The sequence below is a fragment of the Protomyctophum parallelum genome, assembly GCF_964188405.1.
Source record: "Protomyctophum parallelum genome assembly, chromosome: 1".
Lineage (NCBI taxonomy): Eukaryota > Metazoa > Chordata > Actinopteri > Myctophiformes > Myctophidae > Protomyctophum > Protomyctophum parallelum.
In genome coordinates, this window is record NC_139697.1 from 27,743,129 (window position 1) to 27,769,853 (window position 26,725).

General features: G+C 46.0%; 1 protein-coding gene across 2 annotated transcripts in view; it reads left to right on the top strand.

Annotated features, from left to right (window-relative positions):
• jarid2b (jumonji and AT-rich interaction domain containing 2b) overlaps positions 1 to 26,725 on the top strand; it is a 144,928-nt gene that overhangs the window by 23,222 nt on the left and 94,981 nt on the right. For both annotated transcript variants that reach the window (XR_014569799.1, XM_083774124.1), the window contains exon 2: positions 25,926 to 26,052. Coding sequence is in view for 1 of the 2 variants with exons in the window: in XM_083774124.1 (XP_083630250.1) it covers positions 25,926 to 26,052 (127 nt within the window). In the remaining variant the exon portion in view is untranslated. The remainder of the gene's footprint in view (positions 1 to 25,925; positions 26,053 to 26,725) is intronic.

The following is a 26,725-nucleotide window of genomic DNA, read 5'->3' on the forward strand; positions in this document are numbered from 1 at the left end:
TCTCTCTCTCTCTCTCTCTCTCTCTCTCTCTCTCTCTCTCTCTCTCTCTCTCGTGTCCAGTAGAGTGTTGCCTGGTCAGGGTGGAGAGGAGGATTAACGAGGCCTCAGCGTTTTAGACCAATGAAAGGATGAATGGTCTTCATGAAGTGTTGGGCGAGTGGGAGAGCGAGCCTGGTGCCCCACGACCCGAGCTGGACGTTAGTCTCCGCAGCGGAAGCACCGACACTGGGGCTCGTATCTAACCCATTTAGGCCTGACGTCGAAAAAATAAATAAAATAAATATTCTAAATCATGACAGTTTTCTTCGAAAAACCACATGTTTCTCTATCAGTCGGCCCATGAATGTATAACATAAATGCTTAAACACCAAAAGGGGTTCCCGTTCTGAATGAAAGTCCCAGATTACAGAGCAGGGTGCAGTGGTATAAGGGTGGGCCTGACAGACCTGTCGTCTGCCTGTAATCCCAGCCAGCTTTGACTGTGCTGTGGCGACACTGTATATAAACTGCAATGAACAGCCGTCATGGCCATGCTTGCACACCTCCGTACATCCACCGTTTCCACACTGTAAAACCGCCAGTTACTGTACGTGGCTCTGTTCCCTGCTTGGACCAGCCCCGGCTATACGTGGCTGGTCACGCACGCACGCACGCACGCCGGGAGGCGAGGGAAGGGAGGAGTTACGGGACTTTGATTAAGTCAAAGGGAGAAGAGCTGTGCTATAAATGTTCAGCTGGCTTCTCTTCTGACCTGCATGCAGACCCAGAGTAGTATGCATATGGACATCCCAATGTGAACACACGCACACGCCATGGTGTCCAACGCTCCTTCCCTCCGACAGCATGGCACTGCGTGGCATTAAACAGACAGTGATTGATCTACGCCGGTATGATTGTTTATTTTTGCCTGCCTGCCGGTGATGGATGAAGATCCAAGCATGATGTGTGAGTCTCTGTCTGAGATGAGGGGGGGTGGGTAGACTCCTTTTTAAAACCAGACATCCCAGAGGAGAAACGTTAGCAACTGTCACCGTACCTCAATCTGTTCCACGGACACCCCCTCCGCCCCCACCCCATACTGCCGTATAACTCAACAATTGGCATCTTAATACATTTTTAACTGTGCTGGAATGCTGTTCTTTTCATCATATAAATGCATATTAGAATGTTTACCCTTTTGCACCTTGAACATTTCCAGCCGATTCAAAATGTGTACAGGTTAGCGGTTTTCAAGGTGTGACTGTACGGATCCAAATGTTTCACCACTTAAACCATTTATGCTTTGTTGACTGGGGTCCACCACGGTTCTGTACTTTTTTTTGCATCTACCTGTCGCATATTGAGGTATTTTGGTGTGGTTAGAATTAACATTTTCCAATACCACAAATGAGTTCGCTACAAATTGGTTCTCATTGTTCTTAAGCTGTTGCCAGTAGTCATTTTAGCACCACGGATGACATCCATTCAGCAGTGAACGTGTGAAGAGCCCCCCTTTAAGCCATTTTGACCTGAGATCAGATTCTAAAAATGTCTTCTAAATCTTGACAGTTTTCTGAAAAAGCTATGTTTCTATGTCAGTCGTTCTTCGATTTATTTCAAAAATAGCAGACCTACAAGCTCGTAGCGCGCCACTTGGTGGCGCGCTATGGGCTTGTAGATCTGCTATTTTTCAATAGCTTAAGCATAACATGATGCTAACACCATAAGGGGTTCCCGCCCAAAATGGGTTAAGCCAGTGTGAGTCCCAGCACCACTGATATCCAAAGCTTTCCGTTGTCCTCCCAACGTTACCAGTCGAATGAATTCCTTCACCCTCGGAGAACATGGCACACAAACCCTGCCTCTGTCCGCAGACGGAGCACCGAGACATTTCTAACACCCTCTCGGGTTACCGTTTAGCCCCCAAGAGGGGTAAAGACGAACCCGGGTCGAATGAAAGGAAGAGAAGTCGAGACGCAGCGCTTACCTGTCTGCCCTCTCTCCTTCCCTTCCCAGCAACCCCCTAGTGACACCCCATCTTGTCCCTTTCTTTATTTTTTGGCACCATTTCTGTTGTTCGTCCTGGTGCTTTCACGCTGCCAGATGGCATGATTGGGAGTTCCTCCAGCCTCTATTCAGAAACACAGACCCTGAATCTCTCATCTCTTCCTCTTGTGTTGCTGATGATCGTTTTCATTTAGACACCGTGTTATGTCTCATTTTGTTTCTGAACCCTACGAATCCAGCTTCCTCTATCGTGTTTTGTGTTGCTCTTTAAAACAATTTCTCATTTCTCAATTATTTTATTATATCACTGTCAATACGCTCCCCTCGTGAATTCACAGGGCAGAAATATTTGTCAGTTGCTTATGATGTCCCACACACTCGAAACATGCGTCTCAGTGCTTGTATTCAAACAAGTCCAGAATTAGGGATGCGCGATTAATCTGTAGCATAATCGGAATTGGCCATATCGGTATCGAAACTGTCTCAAAATAATACTGATTATTTATAAAAAAATTAATCTACATTTAATTTGTGTACTCATCTCATTCAGTAGTCATTCAGTTGTGAAAACAGACAAGAGTATATGCTATTTATTGATTGATTGAAGAACTTTATTATCAGGCTTTGAGCCAAGTCCCTATGGCCTATAGGCTTGTTTCCATTGTGGTCCTCTGTATAATATCGGAATCGGTCAGAATCGGTATCGGCAGATATGACCCTGCAAATAATCGTAGATCGGATATCGGTCATAATTTCATAATCGTGCACCCCCTATCCAGAATGTAATAGAATAGAATGTAAACCCGTAAGATGCCCTGAGGGCGAGAAGGACGCGTTCCGCCTGGGTGACAGCAGACTGCTGGGCGATTTGAACATCAATTCGTAATTCAATTCAATTTGTGTCAAATGAATTACAAGTTGTCTCAAGACACTTTACATGTAGAGCAAAGACCTGACAGAGATCCCACCCTGAGCAAGCATGTTTTGCGACAGTAATAACGAAACGAAAAATTTCAGTCGACATTAAACTTACACTTATTTATTATCCAACACCGGAGAGAAAAAAATCTGGGTACAGAAAAGCACCTTCTCCTCCAAATAGATGGACTGCCTAGTGGAGGACATTGAACTGCTCTGCTTTACACTCGGGACAACCCCGTAATGTATTGTGAGATAATGTGTAATCCCTTTAGCGCTAACCAAGAGTAACACTCGTTACTTGGGGAAAGTAATCATATTACAGTAATATATTGCTTATCCACTGGCAATCCTAAGCCTCTCCTGGTTCACCTTTTGAGTTTTAAAAGGAGAGCCTTGTGACTATAGCCTCTGGCGGGCATGGAGAGGATCTTTTTGCCTGGACTGGGGAGTGAAAAGACCCCTCTTTTATTTTCCCCTGCCTGTGTTTTCCACAACACTTTGTCATGTAAAGAGGTCCTTATCTGCCCATGGGTGGAGGGGCTGCAGGATCCCTGGGGGCCAACGGAGACCCAGGCGTGGTAAATAACGCACTATGATTGACGGGTCCTTTTGAGCGAAGAGGCTTAGGGCCCGCCCATCGAGGTGTCTGCCGGGAGGTGAACTTTGACCCCTTTCAGCCACCTGCCTGCCCCTGCCCCTTGACCTTCAGCTAGGACCTTTTTGGGGGGCGGTGAAGGACTCTGGACATCAGGCTTGTGTTGGACTCACACAATAATCTGGTATGAATGAATGGCAGCTTTTGGTTTTCAATATGGTACGAAGGAATGGCAGCTTCGGGTGTTCAATAAACTGCAAATCCTATGGTTTCTTTTTTTCCCAATATATCCTGTTTTCTGACACTGCTCAGTGAGCTCACAATCGCATCCATTTTTTATGACCACTTCTTTGCATCATCTTGCTGCTTCACATCCCGGGGTTTTTATTGCTCTGGGGTTGCATCAAGCAGAGGCTGTCAGTTTCCTAAAACTGTAGACATTACAGCTTTATTATGAGGTGCTTTATTTTATTAAACCGGATGGGTGGTGTTATACTCGCATGTCTGTAAAGTGTAAATGATGGATTTGACAGCTAGTAGTACTGCCTGAAGCCCATACACGTGTTGGTCTCCCACGTTGTGGGACATAGGCCACTAGGGGGCAGTGGTGGCTCACGGGTAGAGTGGCCACTAGGGGGCGGCGTTTGCCCAGGGGTAAAGTGGCCACTAGGGGGCGTTGGCTCAGGGGTAGAGTGGCCACTAGGGGGCGTCGTTGGCCCAGGGGTAAAGTGGCCACTAGGGGGCGTTGGCCCAGGGGTAGAGTGGCCACTAGGGGGCGTCGTTGGCCCAGGGGTAGAGTGGCCACTAGGGGGCGGCGTTGGCCGAGGGGTAGAGTGGCCGGATGGTAACCACAAGGTTGCCAGTTCGAACCCAGCTCCCCCAGAGTTAGTGTCGAAGTGTCCTTGAGCAAGACACTGAACCCCCTAATTGCTCCTGATGTGCAGGTTGGTGCCTTGCATGGTTGTGCCACACATGGTATGAATGTGTGTGTGAATGGGTGAATGAATGTAATGCACAAATCATTTCTTTTCATTTGCCCCTGGCTGCCCCCTCCCCCCTCCTCCCAGTGGGCTATAATTTCCGCTTGGTCTTTCTCTGCCCTTCTTTGCGCTGCTCCTCGACGCATCACATTTGTTTTCTCTGCGTTCTCGTAAACGGGACGCCGTCTAACAATGAACAATTTAATGGACGAAAGTGTAGCGATATCACAAGGCTCGATTTAATTTCCCACCGTTCAGGCTAAATTGAGCCGGGCCGTGTCAAGGTAAATAAACAAACGCGTCTGGACTGCAATAAAGAGAGTCACCCGGTCTGACTGTGTGTCTGTGTTTAAGAGATTGAGCTGTAATGGCTATTTTTTTTCATTCCCTTGTGAATTGTTATAGATTTATTACAGAACGATTGTGGAGCACTTTGCTGCTGGACGGGCTTTTTGAATGGTGGCAGCGAATAAAAAGGTTTGAGGTGTTTGTTCCACGTGTGGCCGTGTCTCTCTGCACACACATTTTATCCTGTTTTAATTTAAACTCAAGACTCGTAACCAAATGGATCTGTAAGGGTCCATTTGTTCACTCCAGTCCAGCTGCAAATGGATAAATTACCACAGCGTATTTGACTGCAGTGTTCACTGAATCACTGCCATTAGAGGCTTTTAGTTAACCATGTTGGCGGTTGATTTGTATTACGATATTACTGTGAGATTAATTTCTCTCTCGCTTCCAATCCAGCCTGGTCATGGAATATACTGTAGATGCATTTAGAATGACATGGTGAATTCAGCTGGTCATGGAATATACTGTAGATGCATTCAGAATAACATGGTGAATTCAGCTGGTCATGGAATATACTGTAGATGCATTCAGAATGACATGGTGAATTCAGCTGGTCATGGAATATACTGTAGATGCATTCAGAATAACATGGTGAATTCAGCTGGTCATGGAATACAGATGCATTCAGAATGACATGGTGAATTCAGCCAAATTGTGGAAAGCCCCACAATGCACTAGTCCGTTTTGCCCCTCAGTGCACTAGTCACATTGTGCCCCTCAGTGCACTAGTCATGTTGTGCCCCTCAGTGCACTAGTCACGTTGTGCCCCACAATGCACTAGTCCGTTGTGCCCCACAGTGCACTAGTCACGTTGTGCCCCACAATGCACTAGTCCGTTGTGCCCCTCAGTGCACTAGTCACGTTGTGCCCCTCAGTGCACTAGTCACGTTGTGCCCCTCAGTGCACTAGTCACGTTGTGCCCCTCAGTGCACTAGTCACGTTGTGCCCCTCAGTGCACTAGTCACGTTGTGCCCCTCAGTGCACTAGTCACGTTGTGCCCCTCAGTGCACTAGTCACGTTGTGCCCCTCAGTGCACTAGTCATGTTGTGCCCCTCAGTGCACTAGTCACGTTGTGCCCCACAGTGCACTAGTCCGTTGTGCCCCACAGTGCACTAGTCACGTTGTGCCCCACAGTGCACTAGTCACGTTGTGCCCCACAGTGCACTAGTCACGTTGTGCCCCTCAGTGCACTAGTCACGTTGTGCCCCTCAGTGCACTAGTCACGTTGTGCCCCTCAGTGCACTAGTCACGTTGTGCCCCACAGTGCACTAGTCACGTTGTGCCCCTCAGTGCACTAGGGCTGCAACGATTCATCGATTAATCGTAATCGAATCGATTATTCAATTAGTTGTCAACTAATTTAGTAATCGATTAATCGGATCGGCAACTAATCACTAGAGTTTTTTGCAATTTATCATAGGTTTTTTACCACTTAACCATATAGTTTTTCCAGTGTTAAGTGTAACTAAATTAACCTATTTGAGTTCAGAAGAGTACTGTTCCTTCTAGACTGACACATGTGTAGCTATTCTTTAATCAAATGTATGCAGTCAGAATAAGCCTAAAGACACCATGAGTTGCTTTAATTAATTTTAATTTAGTTTGTCTTTTATTTGAATAGCAGCCTAATCAGCAGCTAATCAAATGCATTTTTGAATGAATTCTATTTTTTGTTAGTTAGAACATGTCTAAAATAACCTAAAATATATTTTTAAGGTGATAGCAAAAGAAGTGTCATAATCCGATTAATCGATTAATCGTTTAAAAAATCGGCAGATGAATCGATTATGAAAATAATCGTTAGTTGCAGCCCTACAGTGCACTAGTCACGTTGTGCCCCTCAGTGCACTAGTCACGTTGTGCCCCACAGTGCACTAGTCACGTTGTGCCCCACAGTGCACTAGTCACAAACCTGTCCAATAAAAGGATTATATTCCAGGCTCACTGCAGGACGTAACTCAAGTTTCCAAGTAGAAAAAAAAGTGCCTCGTGGTATATTATTAACTGTCACGGCAGGGGGGGGGCACACGGCAGCCATTTTGTTGAACCCACACACATTGGTCAGGCCCCAGAGCGCATCCACTGCCAAGCATGTGTGTGTGTGTGTGTGTGTGTGTATATGTGTGTGCGTGTGCGCGCACCGTGAACGGCAGAAAACCTGCTTAGCTCTGCTGTGGCAGAAAGCACATTAGATTGGATGCCTATTTGGACTCCTGTGCACGTATGCTCATAGATGTATAAGTGTGTGTGTGTGTACGCACGCACTCACATATTTATTTACCACATTTTAATGGAGAGAGTGAGAGAGCCCAAGTAGCGCCCGCCAACACTGTGACAGATACACCGTGACCCACCTCTCCTCCTGCTGATCCTGAATCAGTCTTAATGACCTGCGGGGACAGTGATGTAATAACGGGGTCTGGACTATGGACTGACCTCACATCTGTACACTCGGGACGCAAAGACCACCTCTGTGAGAACTGAGCTGGTGTCAGTGTTTCATCCTCCTATCAGCCCTTAATGGAGTCTTGTTTCTCGCATGCGGTAGAGAGATAGAGCCAGAGGCTAATTATTTACTTTGTTAATTGGCTAATTAACATGTCTTCCAGCTGATATGGTTGGGGATGTTCATATTTGTTTTATGCTTGGCTTGTTCTTTTTGTTTTGAATGTCTATAACACGGTACACGTTCCTCAGGGATGATTTATCAATTTGGAACAAATGTAACCAAATGTACGCTTACATACAGGTCCATTTGGAAACCATGTTGTTAAAATGGGAAGGGCCTCAATTGTTATGTTTAACACATAATCTTTGCTTAGAATTGGACGGAATGATTTAGATCAAGTTATTCACTTTTTCAGATTTTCAGATTCATCCGCTAAAATGGCGGGGGGGAACATTTTCGATGAAGTCCCACCGTAAAATAACATTGAATGTTGCGCAACAGACGCTCCCAGCATGTGGAGTGATGCGATCGGTTTTGATATTGATAATCTCTGTCCTTTTGATCAATCTCCGTTCTGAGCGCTGGGCGTTACTAATTGATTGAACGGAGAACTCCGTCCTTGCCGCTCAGGGTGTTAATGGCACACATTTGCAAGTGTCTCAATTGCAAACGTATCTCATAGTTTGTTAAATAAATAGTAGTATAATAGTAGTATTCTGACTAGTGGTTCCGTCTGTGCTGACGTAGACAAATGTCCAGGTGAGCGAGAAGTCATTCCACCGTGGGGAGCAGTTTGGTTTGACTTATACCTTTTTGACTCGATAAGTGGCGTCTTGGATTTGTACAGTACACGGCTGTAGATATTCCAGGGCATATAATTAGGAACTCAAGGCATTGTACAACACGTGGTTGAGCACGCTCGCAGTCTAATGAGATTGCAGTGACTTTCCGTGCGGCCAATCAAAAATGGTATACTGGGAACGGGGATAGAAGGGCTTTAAGCAACTAGTCGGCTATTCAACTAGTCTGGCTATTCAACTAGTCGACTAGTAAATCCACTAGTAGTAGTCGACCTTGTTGGTTCTAGTTGACTACCGGTACTACCGGTAGTAAGATTTTTTTTGTAGGCCTCAAGATCATTATAGTCACCTATGTACACAGTTGTACAAATATTATATATTTTAAAAAAAATCACTTGAGCACCTGCCCCTCTAAATGTCTGTGTACGCCACTGCAGCCGGCATAATATGACTACAGTAAGAGACTATTTTCAACCATCAAGTGTTTTTTTAAAGAAATGCAGGAATTTTAAAGCAAAACAGCGAAATATTTTCTGGCCTTTTTCCCCGCTTTCATGCATTTCAAAGGGTTATGTCTAAAGTTCTCATTCTTCCATGTTATTTTTCAAGTGTAACACTTAGTTCTGTTGCATCTCGTTTAGGAAAGAAAAGGAAAAAAACACATGGTCTGAGTTTGCTCAACAAAAGATGTCTGTTTTCAGAGAGTACCATCTTTTGAAACTTAATATCTGTTTCCATTCCAAGGTTTGCACACAGACAGCAGGTTGTGTAATGGGATTGTTGGAGCGCCCGCTAGCCAATATTCTGACAAGTTCCTGTTTTGGTCTGGTTCGCTTTTTTGTTTACAGCCTCCGTCCTCAAGTCCAACATTTTTTATATCTCGGAGCAGCTGCTCTCTAACAGGCACACACACACACACACACACACACACAGGGCTATGGGAGTACGCAGATCCACACACGGACACCGGACGGACGGGTCGACATATTTTTGTGGGGATTAACAGAGGGCATGTGAGGACACACTGGAGCTTCTTCAGCTCCAGCGCTGTCAGTTGCTTCAGCGCGCGCCGTGCCCCCCAGCAGCCGTCTGCCAACAACACACACACACACACACACACACACACACACTCACTCACTCACTCACTCACTCACACACACACACACACACATGTTATTGCCACCAGCTGCTGAGGGGATGATGTCAACGACGGGTGCCAACCAGTACCAGTCCGAGGGTGGGCACGGCTCACGGTGACAGGACACACTCCTTCACCGCCTGTCTGTCCATCTGACCCTTGCTCTTTCGTCTTTCACTTTATACACCAGCCCCATTTTTCTTTTGCCGATTCCAAAACTATGCCAAGTTTGGACATGGATGGATCAAATGTAAGGGCCTGAAAGGATTTGTTTCATTCAAAGGTCTCCCTGTATCGGGGGCGACTGTGGCTCAGGAGGTAGAGCAGGTCGTCCAATGAACCGTGGGTCGGCGGTTTGAATCCCGGCTCCTCCTGTCTACATGTCGAAGTGTCCTTGGGCAAGACACTGAACCCCACATTGCTCCCGATGTGCTGGTTGATACCTTGCATGGCTTCCGCCGCAATCGGTGTGTGAATGTAATGCACAATCTATGTAAAGCGCCATTTACCATGGGCTCTGCATGTGTGGTGGTATAATGTGATGCATTGTGGGTCCAGAGAGCTGTGTGATACATTATGCCCATGGCCCAGTAAGTGGTGTGATGCATTATGGTCTCATGGAGGCAGAACTTTCCAGTGGCAGTCGAGTGGATTGCCACTTGGTTTCCCAAGTGGACATTTAGAATTGACCCGTAGTGCTTTTCTATCCACTTGGAATCTCTCTCTCTCTCTCTCTCTCTCTCTCTCTCTGTCAGTCAGTCATGTGTTGTGTTGGAAACACAGCAGCAGTCAGTCAGTCAGTCATGTGTTGTGTTGGAAACACAGCAGCAGTCAGTCAGTCATGTGTTGTGTTGGAAACACAGCAGCAGTCAGTCGGTCGGTCAGTCAGTCAGTCAAGCCACCTGTTAGTTCTCCATCAACGCAGCCAGGCTTTACCGCCGTGTGTGATTGAGGTCAAACACAGCACTGCTACTGACCACGCGTACATACCACTAGAGCCTGGCTCGTGTTCAATTGGCCGAGTTTATCAGGAAAGTTACATGGCGCACTGCTAGACGGCTCATAGAGTGAGGGGCGGCGGGGCCGGGCCGCGGCTCTCACTGCATTCCCATGACGCTGCAAAGCATTTCCTCTTTTTATCTTCTGTTTTGCTACTTGGGGGGGGGGGGGGGGGGGGGAAGGAGATGTACTCTTATTTTGAGCAAAAAAGTGATGTTACAGATTTTAATGCAGTTTTGTTTTTTGTTATTTGTCCTCGTTCGTTCAAGGCTCTGACAGCCTCAGGGGGAAAAAAAAGAACTTGCTGAGTCTTCGTGGTGCCCTTGAGACACCTCCGGCGTTTGTTTGCCTGTCCGCATCGCCAAGCTAACACTGAGGATTTTGTTATGCATGAAGAACTATCTCTTTTTTTTCACTGTGTACTAGGTCTTTTTAGCACAGCTTTGTCACAAACGTGTGTACAAACTTAAACTCTGCCATGGCCACTACTGTGAAAGTTGCAGTGCAGGCATATTGCAGACCTCTGGTTCAGCGAGGGACCAAGAGAGAGCAATGAGTACATTCCATGGGTGCTGAATCAGAGTGCTATTTAAGGCATTCAGGACAGGAACCCCTTTTGGTGTTTTAAGCATTATGTCATACTTTAGCTATTGAAAAATAGCAGATCTACAAGCTCATAGCGCGGCACCGCTACGACCTTGTAGAACTGCTATTTTTGAAAAATATTGTATGTATATATATATATATATATATATATATATATATATATATATATATATATATATATATATTCTTTCAGAGCGAACGTTTTAATACACAGACCTATTCTCTTAGCCGGTAGGATTCAATTCTTCCAATTTATGCCTCGCCATTGATAAACAAAATGACACAAATTATGTGTTGTTTGGAAGTAATTAACATAAAGAGCCGGGGGGATGGACGATGTGTTGTAGTGGTCATCTTGTTTTGTTTTATGTCCATGTTTAACCCAACACACACCGGCTCCGTCCGACGCGGCGTGTTGCCACGCGGCGACGCCTGGAAAATAGAACTGGTTCTATCGGCGCGTCAGGCGAGGCGCCAGCGTGCGTCGGACACCGCCGGTGTGTGATAGGTTAATTGAAAATAACGGAGGCGGCTGTTTTGATGCGCGGCGTTCGCAGACCGTGTGGGAGGCCCTTTAGTTGGACGTGCACTTTGAACTCTGATACACAATGCACTTTAATTGGAAATCTTTGGTATAGGACTTTTTAAGATAAACTGTGGATTATATTGTATTTTACGCAGCGGAGGTACATATGCACTTTATTTGAAATGGGTTAGGGTTATTTTTGTTTTTAGAGATGTTATGTAGGGTAGTATTGATATCTGTCAAGTATTGTTGTCTTGATGTATTTAGTTATGTTTAGTGTTCTTAGTTGAGGACCGCAATGGAAATATAAGCTCCATCCAAACCCCTAGTTAATTCATTAATTTGTAACTCTGACATTATAGACATGAGAAATGGCACCAAATGGACATGTCATGGGTCCAAGTTGCTCCAAGTTCTTGGGGAAGTGTTCTTCCTCAGTGGATTCTACTTGGATTTGTGTTGGGAGTTTGGTGAGTTTCTGTGGGATTGTGTCAGTGATGTTGATCTTCTCCGTGGGTTCTGGTCGCGGGAAGTAAACCCGTGTTTCTGGCGAAGCATACTGCATTCTGTTGGGGGTGAATGAATGTGTTCCCTCGGGCTGTAACTGTAGGGGTGCGCGTGTGTGTGTGTGTGCGCGCACGCGTGTGTGTGTGTGTGTGTGTGTGTGTGAGCGCGTGCGTGTGCATACATGTGTTTAATTATCTTAATTGTTTACAGTCATTTCCGATCAGACCCTGATTGTAATTCCGTGTGACTGACGGGTGTGATTGTCTGAGACTGGAAGGTCTACTTTCTAGAATTCCCCCCTTCAGGCACAGATCTCAACCCCCCCCCCCTCCCCCCTCCCCCTCCCCCCGTAGCCTGGAGGGAGCTGCTGTCAGTCACAAGGCATGGGGCTTAATGAGGTTCCTGTTCTGCTTCCTGTTTCCTGTCTATGAGTCTCTGTCTGCTAGTTTGACCGTATTTCTGTGCGGGAGACGTGCAGTGAACTGGGTATAGATTAGATATTAGGTTGCCTTGCTCAGATGCACTGAAAGTAATTAAATATCTTCTAATTTATCTCTGTGTGTGTGCATGTGTGCGTGTGTGCGTGCGTGCGTGCGTGCGTGTGTGTGTGTGCGTGCGTGTGTGCGCACGTGCAGGCACATTTGGGGACCACGTTGTCCTCAGATGTGGCCTGTGTCAGGAGATATTGTGAAACTGGGAACAAAATTGTTGTCCCCAATTGGATTTTACTGATGTTTCATAGGGTAAGGAGATATGGAGGAAGGAATCTATTAAAACATCAATGCAATGTCCCCCACATTTGTGTGTGTGTGTGTGTGTGTGTGTGTGTGTGTGTGTGTGTGTGTGTGTGTGTGTGTGTGTGTGTGTCTGTGTGCGCGCACGCAGTCACTGAAGGATCAGGTGGACAAGCATGGTAATGTTTATGTTTTAACTTTTACTCTTTCAGACTGCACTCCTTATCCTGTGTGTGTGCGTGCACAAACATAACTTTACATAACACGTGCACTGTAACATCCTTGCGTTATAACTGCAGGCTACGCACACACTCTGAGATACAAATAAAATAAACACACGCAGGTTTTACTGTGCACACATTGGGTATTAAGAGGGCATTTGAGGTGTGTGTGCGCACTATGGCACGCCACTTCCACTGATTATTGTCATAGGACGTCAGCCTCTGCTAACCTGTGGGAGGTAACCTGAGTCTACCATGCTTACCTTGTGTAACCCGCTCTCCTCTCCTCTCCTCTCCTCTCCTCTCCTCTCCCCTACTCTCCTCTCCTCTCCTCTCCTCTCCTCTCCTCTCCTCTCCTCTCCTCTCCTCTCCTCTCCTCTCCTCTCCTCTCCTCTCCTCTCCTCTCCTCTCCTCTCCTCTCCTCTCCTCTCCGCCGGCTCACACACACCGGGTCAACGCATTAAAAAAAGACACATCTGATCCCTGGCGGGCATCAGAAGCCTTAAGACAAAGGATCTCATAATGTATGTATTTGTTTGTATGTATCACCACTGTCGGCCAGTGAAAAACCACAACAAAAAAACTAATTTACCTTTGCCACCCATCTTCATATAATAGGTCCTCCCTAATAATCATAATAAAATGGCACAATTTTTTTCTACTCTGTCTGTGTCTCATAGGAGGGCTGTGGGCGGTTCAGAAACCCGTCCACCAGTGACATCATTGTTAGGCAGATTTTATTTTATTTTTTACAAAAATGTTTAGATTTCTATTATCGTGAGAATGATGGCTTCCATTTTCGCATTGCAACATTTCAGGTACTAAAAGCCTGCAGTTTCTATTAGCTTGGATTCAACAGCACGACGCGTTGTGGGCTTGTAGATCGTCTATTTTCAGCAAATGAAAAAAAAAACAGCCATTACGACGGCATCAAGGCCCACCAAAATACATTTTGTTCGACTAAATCAGACGTAGATTTAGTCGACTAAAATTGTATGATATTTAGTCGACTAAAACTAGACTAAACGCTAAAACATGTCTCACCGGGGTCCCTGAGGGAACGGCAGAGGTGCGAGCGCCATCGCCACGACTACCATGATGAATGGGTAAAGCGTTGGCAGGCGCAGACACTTGGAACGTAACACCTTTGTGACCTCGGCTGGTGTGTGTGTGTGTGTGAGTGAGTGTGTGTGTGTGTGTGTGTGTGTATGGTGTCGTGTGGATCCCTGCAGTCAGCAGTGAATAACTGATAGTGATAGAATTGGGTGTTGAGTGTGGCTATTTTGTCACCGCACGCACGCACGCGTAAACCATCTGAAACTCCACCAGGGACCTCCATGGCATTAATTAACTAGGTAGGGTCGGCCCAAACTATTTGTTTTAACAATATAATAGTGAGGATTTTGGATGTCGTGATATCATGATATGGCATTAAGTGTTTTTCCTGGTTTTAATTACTATGAGCCCTACTTCTGAATCTGGAAAATGGACCATGTCAAATAAAGGGAAACTTCCATGGATTTTGAAACATGGATTGTGTCAAAGGGAAACTGGATTTGGAAACAAATTACTATTTCAGTCAGACAACTCACGAATAGATTTAACCAATATTTATCATAGAATGAGAATTCAAGTGTGTGTATAATTATCTTGGCGTTCGGCTCTGCTGCATTTTCTCCTTGCTCGGCGCAATCAAACACCATCATTAAACATTAAGAGCAGGGAGATAGACATACAATAAACCCAAACATAAATAACAGAGCCCACTGGTGGTGCTGGGGTGGTGGTGGGAGCAAACATCACGTAACAACCAGGAACCATATGCAGAGGAAGGCAGGAAGAGCAGTCTAGTGAGCCCAATTGGTCAGCTGACTGCCACATCAGCGAATGACATGTGGGTCTTGCACACACTGAATACACCCACATAGTAATGCAGCATATTAACCCCTTGAGTATATGTATGCGCCCTTGAGCACGGCATGAAACCCCTCAAGTATATCTGACTGAACTAACTCTGCAAGCTACGTATCATTTGTTCAATGTGAGGAGATCACGTCTACGTGTATTACTATTTGTATGCATGTGTATTTCTCCCCCGACAGGCGGTGGTGTAAGCTCTCAACGTCAAATGTGTTTAGTTTAATTAATAATGCACCTGCATGTAATTACCCGTTTGTCATATAAAATCCGATTATCTCCACAAAACGGCCTCATTCCTAAAAAAAAAACTGATTTTTAGGAATGAGGACAAACTCTTCAGGTTTGTAAATGTAGCGCTAGTGACTTTGCGGCCTTGGGACGGTTCCCGTGTGGCTGACGAATCACGACTCATATCATGAGGGATCTCGTCATGTTTGTTTCTCAAATGAAAAAAAAGATGACCCGTCGCGACCCGTTTTTTATTACCTTTTCATTAACGTCGTCTTTCTTCATTTCTCTATACCCTTTCACTTCCTTTCTTTGTGTTAGGAAGACTTTAAGCTAGCCGACACTCTCTCTGTGTGTGTGTGTGTGTGTGTGTGTGTGTGTGTGTGTGTGTGTGTGTGTGTGTGTGTGTGTGTGTGTGTGTGTGTGTGTGTGTGTGTGTGTGTGTGTGTGTGTGTGTGTGTGTGTGTGTGTCAGAATAGGGGTCAGTTGGTCACATAGCCAGGGTGGGTGGGCAGGTCATTCAATGTAAACCCTCTTTTATACAGCCAGCTGGGGCCCTTCTAAACACAAACACACTCGCGCACGCACGCACACACACACACACGCTTCCAACCTCTAATCCGCAGTGGCATTTATTTATTTCAGTCAAAATAAACGCAGTCACAGCCTCCTCCATTTAACCCATTCTGAACGGGCACCCATTTTGGTGTCAGCATCATGTCATGCTTTAGGTATTGAAAAATAGCAGATCTACAAGCTCATATCGCGCCACCGAGTGGCGCGATACGAGCTTGTAGGTCTGCTATTTTTGAAAAATCGAAGAGCGACTGACATTTTTAGAATCTGATCTCAGGTCAGAATGGGTTCATCAGACCAGTGTGTGTCCGGCGGAAACCTCGTATGAATCTGATCTCAGTTCAGAATGGGTTAACAGATCTCTCTCACTCGCCCTCACTCTCTGGGTGCACTCCACACCCCCCCCCCCCCCCCCCCACCCTTTCTGCTCTACTTCTACATGGCTGATAGGGTTTTATGCTCCACAGCGCTGAATGGCGCTGGCAGTCTGTCACTTATCTATGGTTAGATGGATTCTAACTGCATGCGTGCAACAGAAAAAATGCAGGCAGCTGATATGATTGGCAGAGCAGCCGAGAGACAGAGAGGTTTGTGTGTGTTGTCGTCAGTGAGAGAGAGAGAGAGAGAGAGAGAGAGATATATATATATATATATACGTAGCTTCATACGTAGCTTCAAACTGCAGCGCAGATATGGAGTCTGCATGCAGGCACACTTAGGTTTAGTTAGTGTATTTGGGTTGCATATATAACTCACAAATAAAATGAAACACAATTAATGAAGTCCAGTTCCAGGACTTATTTCCATTGTGGTCCTCCTCAACTGTAAAGTAGTTGCGTTCTAACACAGTTCTTTACAGAAGCAAACACACAAACACAGGCCTACATGTTGCATTATACACACACAGGCCTACATGTTGCATTATACACACACAGGCCTACATGTTGCATTATACACACACAGGCCTACATGTTGCATTATACACACACAGGCCTACATGTTGCATTATACACACACAGGCCTACATGTTGCATTATACACACACAGGCCTACATGTTGCATTATACACACACAGGCCTACATGTTGCATTATACACACACAGGCCTACATGTTGCATTATACACACACAGGCCTACATGTTGCATGATACACACACAGGCCTACATGTTGCATGATACACACACAGGCCTACATGTTGCATGATACACACACAGGCCTACATGTTGCATTATACACACACAGGCCTACATGTTGCATTATACACACACAGGCCTACATGTTGCATTATACACACACAGGCCTACATGTTGCATTATACACACACAGGCCTACATGTTGCATTATACACACACAGGCCTACATGTTGCATTATACACACACAGGCCTACATGTTGCATTATACACACACAGGCCTACATGTTGCATTATACACACACAGGCCTACATGTTGCATTATACACACACAGGCCTACATGTTGCATTATACACACACAGGCCTACATGTTGCATTATACACACACAGGCCTACATGTTGCATTATACACACACAGGCCTACATGTTGCATTATACACACACAGGCCTACATGTTGCATGATACACACACAGGCCTACATGTTGCATGATACACACACAGGCCTACATGTTGCATGATACACACACAGGCCTACATGTTGCATGATACACACACAGGCCTACATGTTGCATTATACATTTGTGGAAATCAAACCGCAGAAGGACGTGCAACGCACGGGTTGCACTAGTGCAGCAGAGCTTTCACAGAAGTTTGCCCCCTTCCCTTCCCACCATTTTGCCGTTTCTTAGTCTTCAAACGGTTCATATTTTAATGTTTTTTTTTTTAGAAAAGAGCGCTCTCCTGTCCAACAGATGGAAATGTTCAGCGTTTGCTCTACAGAGCGTGATCTTTAGGGCTATCCCTCCCTACGTAGTCACTGGTTCAAAGGGAAGACCCTATGGCTACGCACACACACACACACAGCCTACACATTCCGATCCGGTGAGCTTGTGGATGTAATGAGGCGATTATACAGAGGACTTCACGTACTCCACAACCCCGGCTCCATGTTCCATTCGCCTCTGCTGGGATGTCAGAGCTGAGCTCAGCATCCATCCAGCCTACACACACACACACACGAGGCTAAAGGGGACAAGGGGAAATACTGACTGACTGCTCTATTTAGGAATGGAATGTATCCCTGGCACAGAGCAAGAGCAAACACTTGGTCTAGAACAGTTGACTCTGATGCTTATATAGCTGGCTCTCGAACTGGGCAAAGCGCACCACGCCACGCTATCATAAGTTGGATTTGAATGCATACAAATGTATGGTTTTTGTCACGTTTTTTTTCTTCCGTTTTCAACTCTTTTTAACATGTTTAGCAAGCTGTGGGTCCTAGAAATGTAAAGTGTGTGTGTGTGTGTGTGTGTGTCCCTTTCTTTCCTTTCGTCAGATTTAATTAGTGTGGTCGCTATAGGCTATATTTTGTTTTTGCCAGCAAATAAAGTGAACCTGCTTTTTGTTAACTTTTGCACTACAGAAAAGTGCAGCTTTTGGTCGTGCTTCACACACTGTTGTCACTGTGAACTCAGCTCCCAGTGGATTCACAGTGACTTGCGTCAATGCAAACCACACTTGCAATTAGCCCTTCGCTAAACCCCACCCCAAAAAGCGATTGTCCAATCTGCCAATCCATATAGTTTAGCAACCTTTGTTATGCAGGTCAAGCTTTCGTCACCTCATAGCTGTCAGTGTTGTTTTGCATAGCTGTGTTGTTGAACATATACACAGCTTAACACAAAAAACCCTGTTAAGGGGCAACGCCAATGCCGGCAATTGATCTTTTATAGTGCTTTTGGCATTGGGATGCTAGCTGGTGGCTGTTTCTTTCAATCGCCTGTGTCTCCTATTCCTTGTCCCAGATGGCATTTTTGGTCACAACAGTTGAACGGGGGGGGGGGGGGGGGGGTGACCAGCGCTATGGATGATTAATATCCCTCCCGGTTTCGGTGGGGAGCGGAAGCTAGGGCTTTTCAGAGTGAAATCTGCCATATCTGCCGTTTTATTTTGAAGAATTCCCTGGCAAAAGTATAGTGTTAAAAGGGGAGCTCTTCCTCGTCCTTTTATCTGGTGTCAAGGCGACTACGACGTCAGACCGGCGGCGCTAGGAAGATGTAAGAGGCAGAGTGATGACAAAATAAGCCCAAATGGTCATCTTTAAGGACGATGGCTTGCGCCGGCCTCTCGTGCACAACATGTTGAACCCTCTATCTGGCTGCAGTCGCATGCAGGGCTTACCGCATCGTGTCATCTGGGCCCCATGTGTACGTACAGTATACGAGAGAGAGGTAGAGAGAACCCTCCTGACTACTGGATACAATAACCCCGGCTGTACTGTAATAACACGCCTCTCCTCCACCACCACCTCCACTAAGCAGGATGTGTGTTAGAATAACAGATTTGGTGTTGTTTTTGTGGAGAGGAGGAGGATGGGTTGGGTTGGCATGTGGCCCACATTCCTCCTCCATGACATCTACACACGCTGTCAGCAGCAACACGTACCGTACCGCCACTGGATATTTATAGAACGTGCTGATGTGGACGCACGCATGCACGCGCTTGCGCGCACACGCATGCATAAAACGCCATTGTTCAAACCTGTGCATGCATCGAGACAGAGGCGTTGTTCCGCCTCGAATGTTCCGTGTATATGTATGGGTTAGCTGTGTGTGTGTGTGTGTGTGTGTGTTCTTTTATATTCCATGAAATCCATTGCCTCTTCCATCAGATGGAAGCTGCTCACAATCCACCAGGAAATCTGTTTTTTTCCCTCCTCCGTTTCTCTTCAGTTCTTCTCATTTCCTCCGTCTTCATTGGGACACTGTGTGTGAGACGACACGGTTACATCGCTGCTTTAGCTCTCAACCGACTGTGAAATGTATACAGTCCATGTGAGCGACCGAACACTCCATCTTCCGCCTCGTCTCTGCTTGTATATACTGTAGCGTCTTCCGCTCCTCTCTGCTCTCTCTCTGTCACCAATCATTGTATCTAATGCCCTAACCAACATTAAGCCTGGCTTATAGACGAAAATAGTCGATCTACAAGCATGTTGATCCCCTGTTCTATGCCATAAATCAGGGCACAGATTTGTCCGATGAAATCCACGTCTTTTTTTTACCTTGGCTCCCTAATGTTATCACATCTGCTGTGGAAAGAAAGAGAGAACGGGAATAAGGCCAGGTTATGGAATTTAACAACAGGCTTTTCTCCTTAACGCTCACATAAAGATTTACGTGGTGAGGATACAGAGACAGGAAAAGAGGACAATTACATGCACATCCTCAACCCAAATTTGGACGAACAGTATAGAGATTGAAATGAAGGAAACGCTCTCACACTCGAGGACACAGACGGTCGGATGTTTCAAGACTTTTATAGCATGCAAACTAAGACTAACATTTTGATGTTTTTAGAGTCAAAGTCATCCACATATAGAAGGACTTCTCCTTTCTGAGAGAATTGACCTCTGTTTGGGCGAGGGGCTGAAGGGGCGCAAGGCCCCCCTCAACATATTGAAATGCTTATGCTCTCTCCTCTGACCACAGTACATTAATTTGTTCTTGGATGTTTTGTAGGCTCTATAAGGCTGGATTTTTGTAGACTACATTCTGTCAGTCTGTACGAAACACAAATGTTGGTGTGTGTGTGTGTGTGTGTGTGTGTGTGTATGTGTGTGTGTCTGTGTCTGTGTCTGTCTGTGTGTGTGTGTGTGTGTGTGTGTGTGTCAGAGCTTGGCTAGGGCAGCTCTGTCTAAAAGTCTGTCTCTACACAGCTGTCTCTGGCATCAGCCTACAGCAACACACTTAAAAGTATGTGCTTGTGACGTGCACAAGCACACACACAAACAATAGCTCACTTCACAGTTCACACACAATGGTGCTTGACTGAGCAGCAGATTTTTCTTCGTGCACACACGCACACCTATACCTACACGGTACACACACCTACACACTTGCCACTCAACTCAGGCAGCCATACTGTAACGGTAGAGATTTATTTTCCAATGCTGCCTGTCAGTCTCCAGCGTTGTTGCAGCATACTGTGGAAACACATGGAAGCATTCACTCAGCCGTGAGCCAACGACTCTGGGTCGACTCTGGGTCGAGGAGAGAGAGAGATGCATGTTTGGGCCATGAAGGGGGTCAGGCCTATACTTAACATCTCTGATCTCCAGCAGCGCCGCTAAATAAACTAACAGCAGCATGGTATGGGTGTACCTGGCTCCGTGCCTGTCTGTGGCCGTATACGGGTCTGTTACGTGATTGCAGGTTAATATCTTAACAGTGAGCACTGATTGGGGCTTTAAGGCTCTCTGTCTCCGTCCCAGCTGTTAAAATCTCCCACTCAGCAGTATTCTTCCAGACTGTGTTGCTAGTTGCTACGTGCGCACGGGGCAGGAAATGGCTTTGGCACACATCCAAAGTTACTGAGGGGAAGCACAAAGAGAGACCGAGAGGTGTATACTCGCTATCTTTTATACTGTTTGTTTTTTTGCTGCAAAAAATGCCGATATCTCGACTTATCGATCGTCGTTGGATTTGCTGTGGACCTCCCTGCTCACCGGAGGTTTATGCCCTACTGATTTTGCTGATGCTATATGGCACACATTCTGGGCGGGAACCCCTTTTGGTGTTTTAAAGCATTATGTTATACTTTAGCTATTGAAAAATAGTAGATCTACAAGCTCATAGCTCGGCACCGAGAATATATATTCTTTCGGAGCGAACGTTTTTAACTCAACTTTTTGCTTCTGGAGGGTGACGGAACAACATATTTTCAGATGGGGGTCGGCGGCCAATTACATATAATTGTGGGGCTCCTTGACATGAACAAGTTTGAGCACCACTGACATAGAAACATAGGGTTTTTCAGGAAACTGTCACGATTTAGAAGACATTTGTAGAATCGACCTCCGGTCTAAATGGGTTAATGCAATTGGCAGTTTTTGATCACCCCGTGGCCTTTCCTCTAGTGCCACCCTTAGGTAAAAACCTCACTTTTCAGTTTTAAAGGCAGGTTTATAATATGTTTCAATACACAATATTCCCCCACATCATTGTTTAAAAATGTCCCGAGGATTACAATGAAACACTTTGTTCATTTAGTGAACTCTTTGTCTTGTTTTTGTCTGAGACAGGTTATGGGTTATAACTGTCATTACGTGTGTGTGTGTGTGTGTGTGTGTGTGTGTGTGTGTGTGTGTGTGTGTGTGTGTGTGTGTGTGTGTGTGTGTGTGTGTGTGTGTGTGTGTGTGTGTGTGTGTGTGTGTGTGTGTGTGTGTGTGTGTGTGTTTGAGTGATCCAGGGATATACCATCATTTCCGTGTTTTGGCTTTCTGCCAGGCTATGAGCGAGAGAGAGAGCCACCGAGCCATCTAGGTAATTGGTGCTTACCTGGCAGCTTTAGCATACACACTAAGGTTGGGCGATATGCCAATTTTTTTCAACCGCCAATCGTCTGACCAATATTCGCCGATTGACGATGTATTCGTGTCATAAAAGTAAAGTGAGAACAGCTCACTGCAGGTCGCAAAAAAGCCAGATCTACAAGCTCTCAAGGCGCCGCGTCCTGCCTGTTTTCGCAGCTCCGTTCGCTGGGCGTTGAGAGCTTGTAGATCAGTCTGTTTCTGCAGACTGCAGCGCAGCCAGGCAGGGTAACTAGCTCCCTTCCCTCCCCGCACGTCGGAGGCTCGGAGCGGAGCCCACAAGCTGCTGCGGCCGCCCCGGGCTGATCCACACAGGCTCTCAAGGCATCGCGTCCTGCCTCTTTTTGCAGTGCCGTTCGCTACGCGTTGAGAGCTTGTAGATCTGTCTATTTTTGCAGCGCTGGTGTCGGGGTTCGTTCACGTTGTCAATAAAAATAACTTGGATTACAGGCGGAGATGAAGTTCAATCAGTGGGTTGCACCAGTATTGGCTACACGCTAAGCTAATGCTAAGCTAAGCGCTATTATGATCCCCGAGCCTATACACTAACACTAGTAGAAAGTTTTTTTTATTTCCCCCCCCCGCCACTCACGGGTGGCGCATTGGGATTGTGATGAGACACGAGACAGCAGTGTGCATTCTGTTGTGACTGTATATTATTAAACTGCATGGGTCTGGACTCCGGAGCTTAAACAACATGTAGGCTACATCCTCCCAGCTCCCAGCCTTTACTTTGGCTGGCGGCTGCCGTAAGTGCCGTGCGGCCCGTGCCCCGGTGCCCGATGCTGGCTGCTGACAGTGCTGAGTGCGGGGACAGTGGGAGGCTGGGAGCATACCATTATAACGGGGGATTTTCACCCGGCCGCTGTTACTACATGTTGCTCACACTTTACATGTTAATTGGGCTAAATCGTCCCGAGAAATCGCCTAATAAAAATATTCGGCGATTGGATTCGTATATTCGCGATTGACGATGTATTCGTATCGTCACCCAACCCTAATACACACACGTGCGCACACACACACACACAGATGCGTGCGTGAACACATACACACACGGAGGATTAGGTGACATTAACTATGGCAGAAAATGGCATGAGTGTTTTAGAGAGAGACGGAGAGAAATGTAATGAGGAACTGCTAGGCATATATACTCTCCAAACACACACACACACACACACACTATCAACCTCTGTCAGAGGCTGTAAAGCATCAGTGCACTGAACTGTCCATGCGTGTGTGTGTGTGTGTGTACGTGCGTGCTCATGCGCGCGCACAGAGACATAGCTGTCACCCATCAGCCTCGTCATGTGCAGACATTCAGCCTTTTGTCTCAAAGCCACACACACACACACACACACACACACACACACACACACACACACACACACACACAGTCACACACCTCTTCTGAGAGCCCCCCCCCCGAGTCCCCAAAGCAGAGTATGAAATAATATTCTGCAGGTGTTGGGCTTATTTATATCATCCACGGCAGAAACACAATCAGTATGAGCTCCATAAACATTTAGTATTCAGTCTGTGTTAAACTGACATGACGTAACTTGAGTTTTGTTTGATTCAGTCGTCGTTTCGTGACACATTTGTTCTGAGTTCCTCAGCAGTAAACCGCCAAATTCCAGTTTAACCCATTTAGACCTGACGCAGATTCTAAAAAAAAAAGTCTTCTAAATTCCGACAGTTTTCTTAAAATACCTATGTTTCTGTCAGTGGTGCTCAAACTATTTCATGTCTAGGACCCCCGACATATGTACAGGAAAAAAAAAACCTTTGCCAGCATCAGTGTCGTCTAGTTTTAGAGGAAGACTTTGACAATGTTGTTGAGGATGTAATTAGTATTATCACAAACATGAAACACATAGTTAAGTTATTCTACCGTATAATCTGATGTTTGAAGACTCCAATTGTCCTTCCTTCTATAAAGTAATGTGTCATCAATCTGCCGTAATTGAGTGTGTAGTGTAGTGCGACTGTACACTGTCCACGTGGGTGTGTAGAGACGGTCTGCACTCCAGCCAGGACTGGCAGCGTTCAAGGAGAGCACTGTTTACGAGCTGCAGTAATTTTACAAGTATTACATTCACTGGCAGTGATGTGGGCGCATAATATCACAATGACACTGTGAATAGCACGCACACGCACACACACACACACACACACACGCACGCACGCACACACACACGCGGCAAAGTATCCCTGTTATTCCAACCATGAATTATGCCATAGTAGCTTTTTTTACGAGAGCACTCGCTCTTAATGGATCGGCGCAGCCGTTATCAGTTATTACCGCGGCGATAAGATGTCTCGGAGTAATTATTTTCCGGCGAGGTGGAGACTTTTTAATGCGCCCCGCGCTGATGTCACAAGCTTTTTGTCTGCCAGCTGCCGCCGTGCCAAAGCAATTCCTGGGATGTGAGCTCCGGGTCGATCAGCACGCACCAACCCGACACCCGACACAGCGTTTCTCAGAGCCTCGCTGCCTCCCTCCGCACATCACTCACTCCATACAGCTCCCCGCGGACCTGGGGAGGGGAAAAAAGTACTCGTCAGGACTCGGGATGAGTCGACAACGTTGGACGAGTCCCCCCCAATTAACATTATGCACAAGTTTTCTTTTTAAATCCGTGCAGAGATGATTACCATGTCATAGCTTTAGGGGAGGGGAGAGAGAGAGACAATGTTTTATCTTCCTAAAATAAACGGCTAGCCTGGCGGCTTGACGACAGAGGAACTATTTCTAGCTTCCATTATTTATTAATACCTCTTTGTTGTCGCTCATGTCCTAATCTCATTTCCTTTAGTCGTTAACGTCGTTCGACATCAAACACAGCTGCCAGAAGTGGGGCTGTAGTTGGGGGACGAGGGAGGAGGGGAGAGAGAGAGACAGCATGGTTATTGCTGTTGGACACCCACTAAAGACCTCTTTAACAATGCTCATCATAGGGGAGACATTTTTCTATTAAAGCCAGGGGAAACTTACTGTCAGCGAGCCGTTGTTTTGACTACGTAAAATAAAACGTGTCTCCGATGCGATCCGCGTGGGGCTTTACGGCGGAGTTGACGCCGTCCATGTGTTTGTCGCTGTAGATCGAGGCCGACCCGAGGAAACCGCATCACGTGTTTGTTATGGAAAGGAAAAGGGTGTATGTGTGCCATGTATGTGACTTTGTGTGACCTCCACTCAACAATAACATCCTCTGTCTCCGAGCCAGGGATTAGCCACACATGAACTCACTGTCCCATGACTCATTCATTCACTATATACTATGGGGTTTTGCAACTCTTTTTCCTACCATGGGGTGTTGTGGGAGATGAAGTCTGCAGCACATTGTCATGCTAAAATATTCGGTCCTGTGCCTGTGCCCGTGAGCTAAAGCTGTGTTAAGCTCTCCAAACTGTTAAAAATCACTTCTTTGGCACCAAGCAACCCTATTATTGACCGCAGTCCCACAGGAGCCTATACTACCCCCTCTCTTCTCTTCTTACCAAATTGTTTCGTTGAATATAGCTCAAGATGGTTAGATCTGCTATTTTCAGCGAATATTCATCCTAGAATGATTGAGTTTGTAGAGCTCTGAGACGTACTTTATTTTAAGGCAACAAATTGCAATTTGTTTTCTTAAAACAAAGTAAGTCTCGGAGCTCTGCAAACTGATGTTGACGCCTGCTCTTCCTCTTCCTTGAGGTTTGCCTTGACGCCTGCCATCCAGCACCTGGCCTTGAGATGTGCACACAGTGTTCTCTGAACTACACCATCATGACGTTAATGTTTTAGATGTGCACACCATGTTCTTTGAACTCTACCGTCATTACGTTAATGTTTTAGTTGTGCTGACGGGTCCTTCTTGTGTTTCCTTCTCTGCAGGACGACAGCGACGGCATCCCGTGGTCAGAGGAGCGGGTGGTGCGTAAGGTGCTGTACCTCTCCCTCAAAGAGTTTAAGAGTGCACAGAAACGACAGCTGGACGGGGACGGGACCAGCAACCCCAACGGTGAGTCTCCTCTCCTCCCCTGCATGGTTTCCTCGGTGAAAAAAGGTAGTCGACGAACAGTTTTCGTCTTGGCTTTAGTCAACGAAATCAACACTGTATCGGAGGATGTTCTTTGGAAATCATGGTGAAATAGCCAATGGGCGGGACGGGACGCCCGCTGGGCTAGCGGTCCAGGCACATCGTGCCACATATTGGCTCTGGCCTGACGGCGCATCGCGTGTTCGAGTCCCGTTCATGACGACCGTTGCTGCGTGTCTCTCCCCTTCTCTCTCTCTCCCTCTTTCCTGTCCATTTTCACTTGATACTATCAATAAATTTAAGGCCAAAAACAAATCTTAAAAAAAAGAAATAGCCATTGGGCTGGAACACTGGTGGTGTTGCTTTTTTGTCCTAATGATTTTAATATTCATGCAAAAAGATCACCTTGAACCTTGATTAATTACACCGTTAGTAATTTATTAAAAAAACCAACAAAAAAAAACAATAATAATGAACTGTCAGATTCACTTAAAAGCACATCAGTCATTACTTATGCTAAGGATTGAGATTATTATTATATCTTAACGTTGATTCATGTTATTATTAAGACTCATTATAGTACATTTTTATGATATACTAATATAAGCTTGTTATTCATGGCCCCTTGAGAAGCTGACCCGTTTTTGGTTCCGAG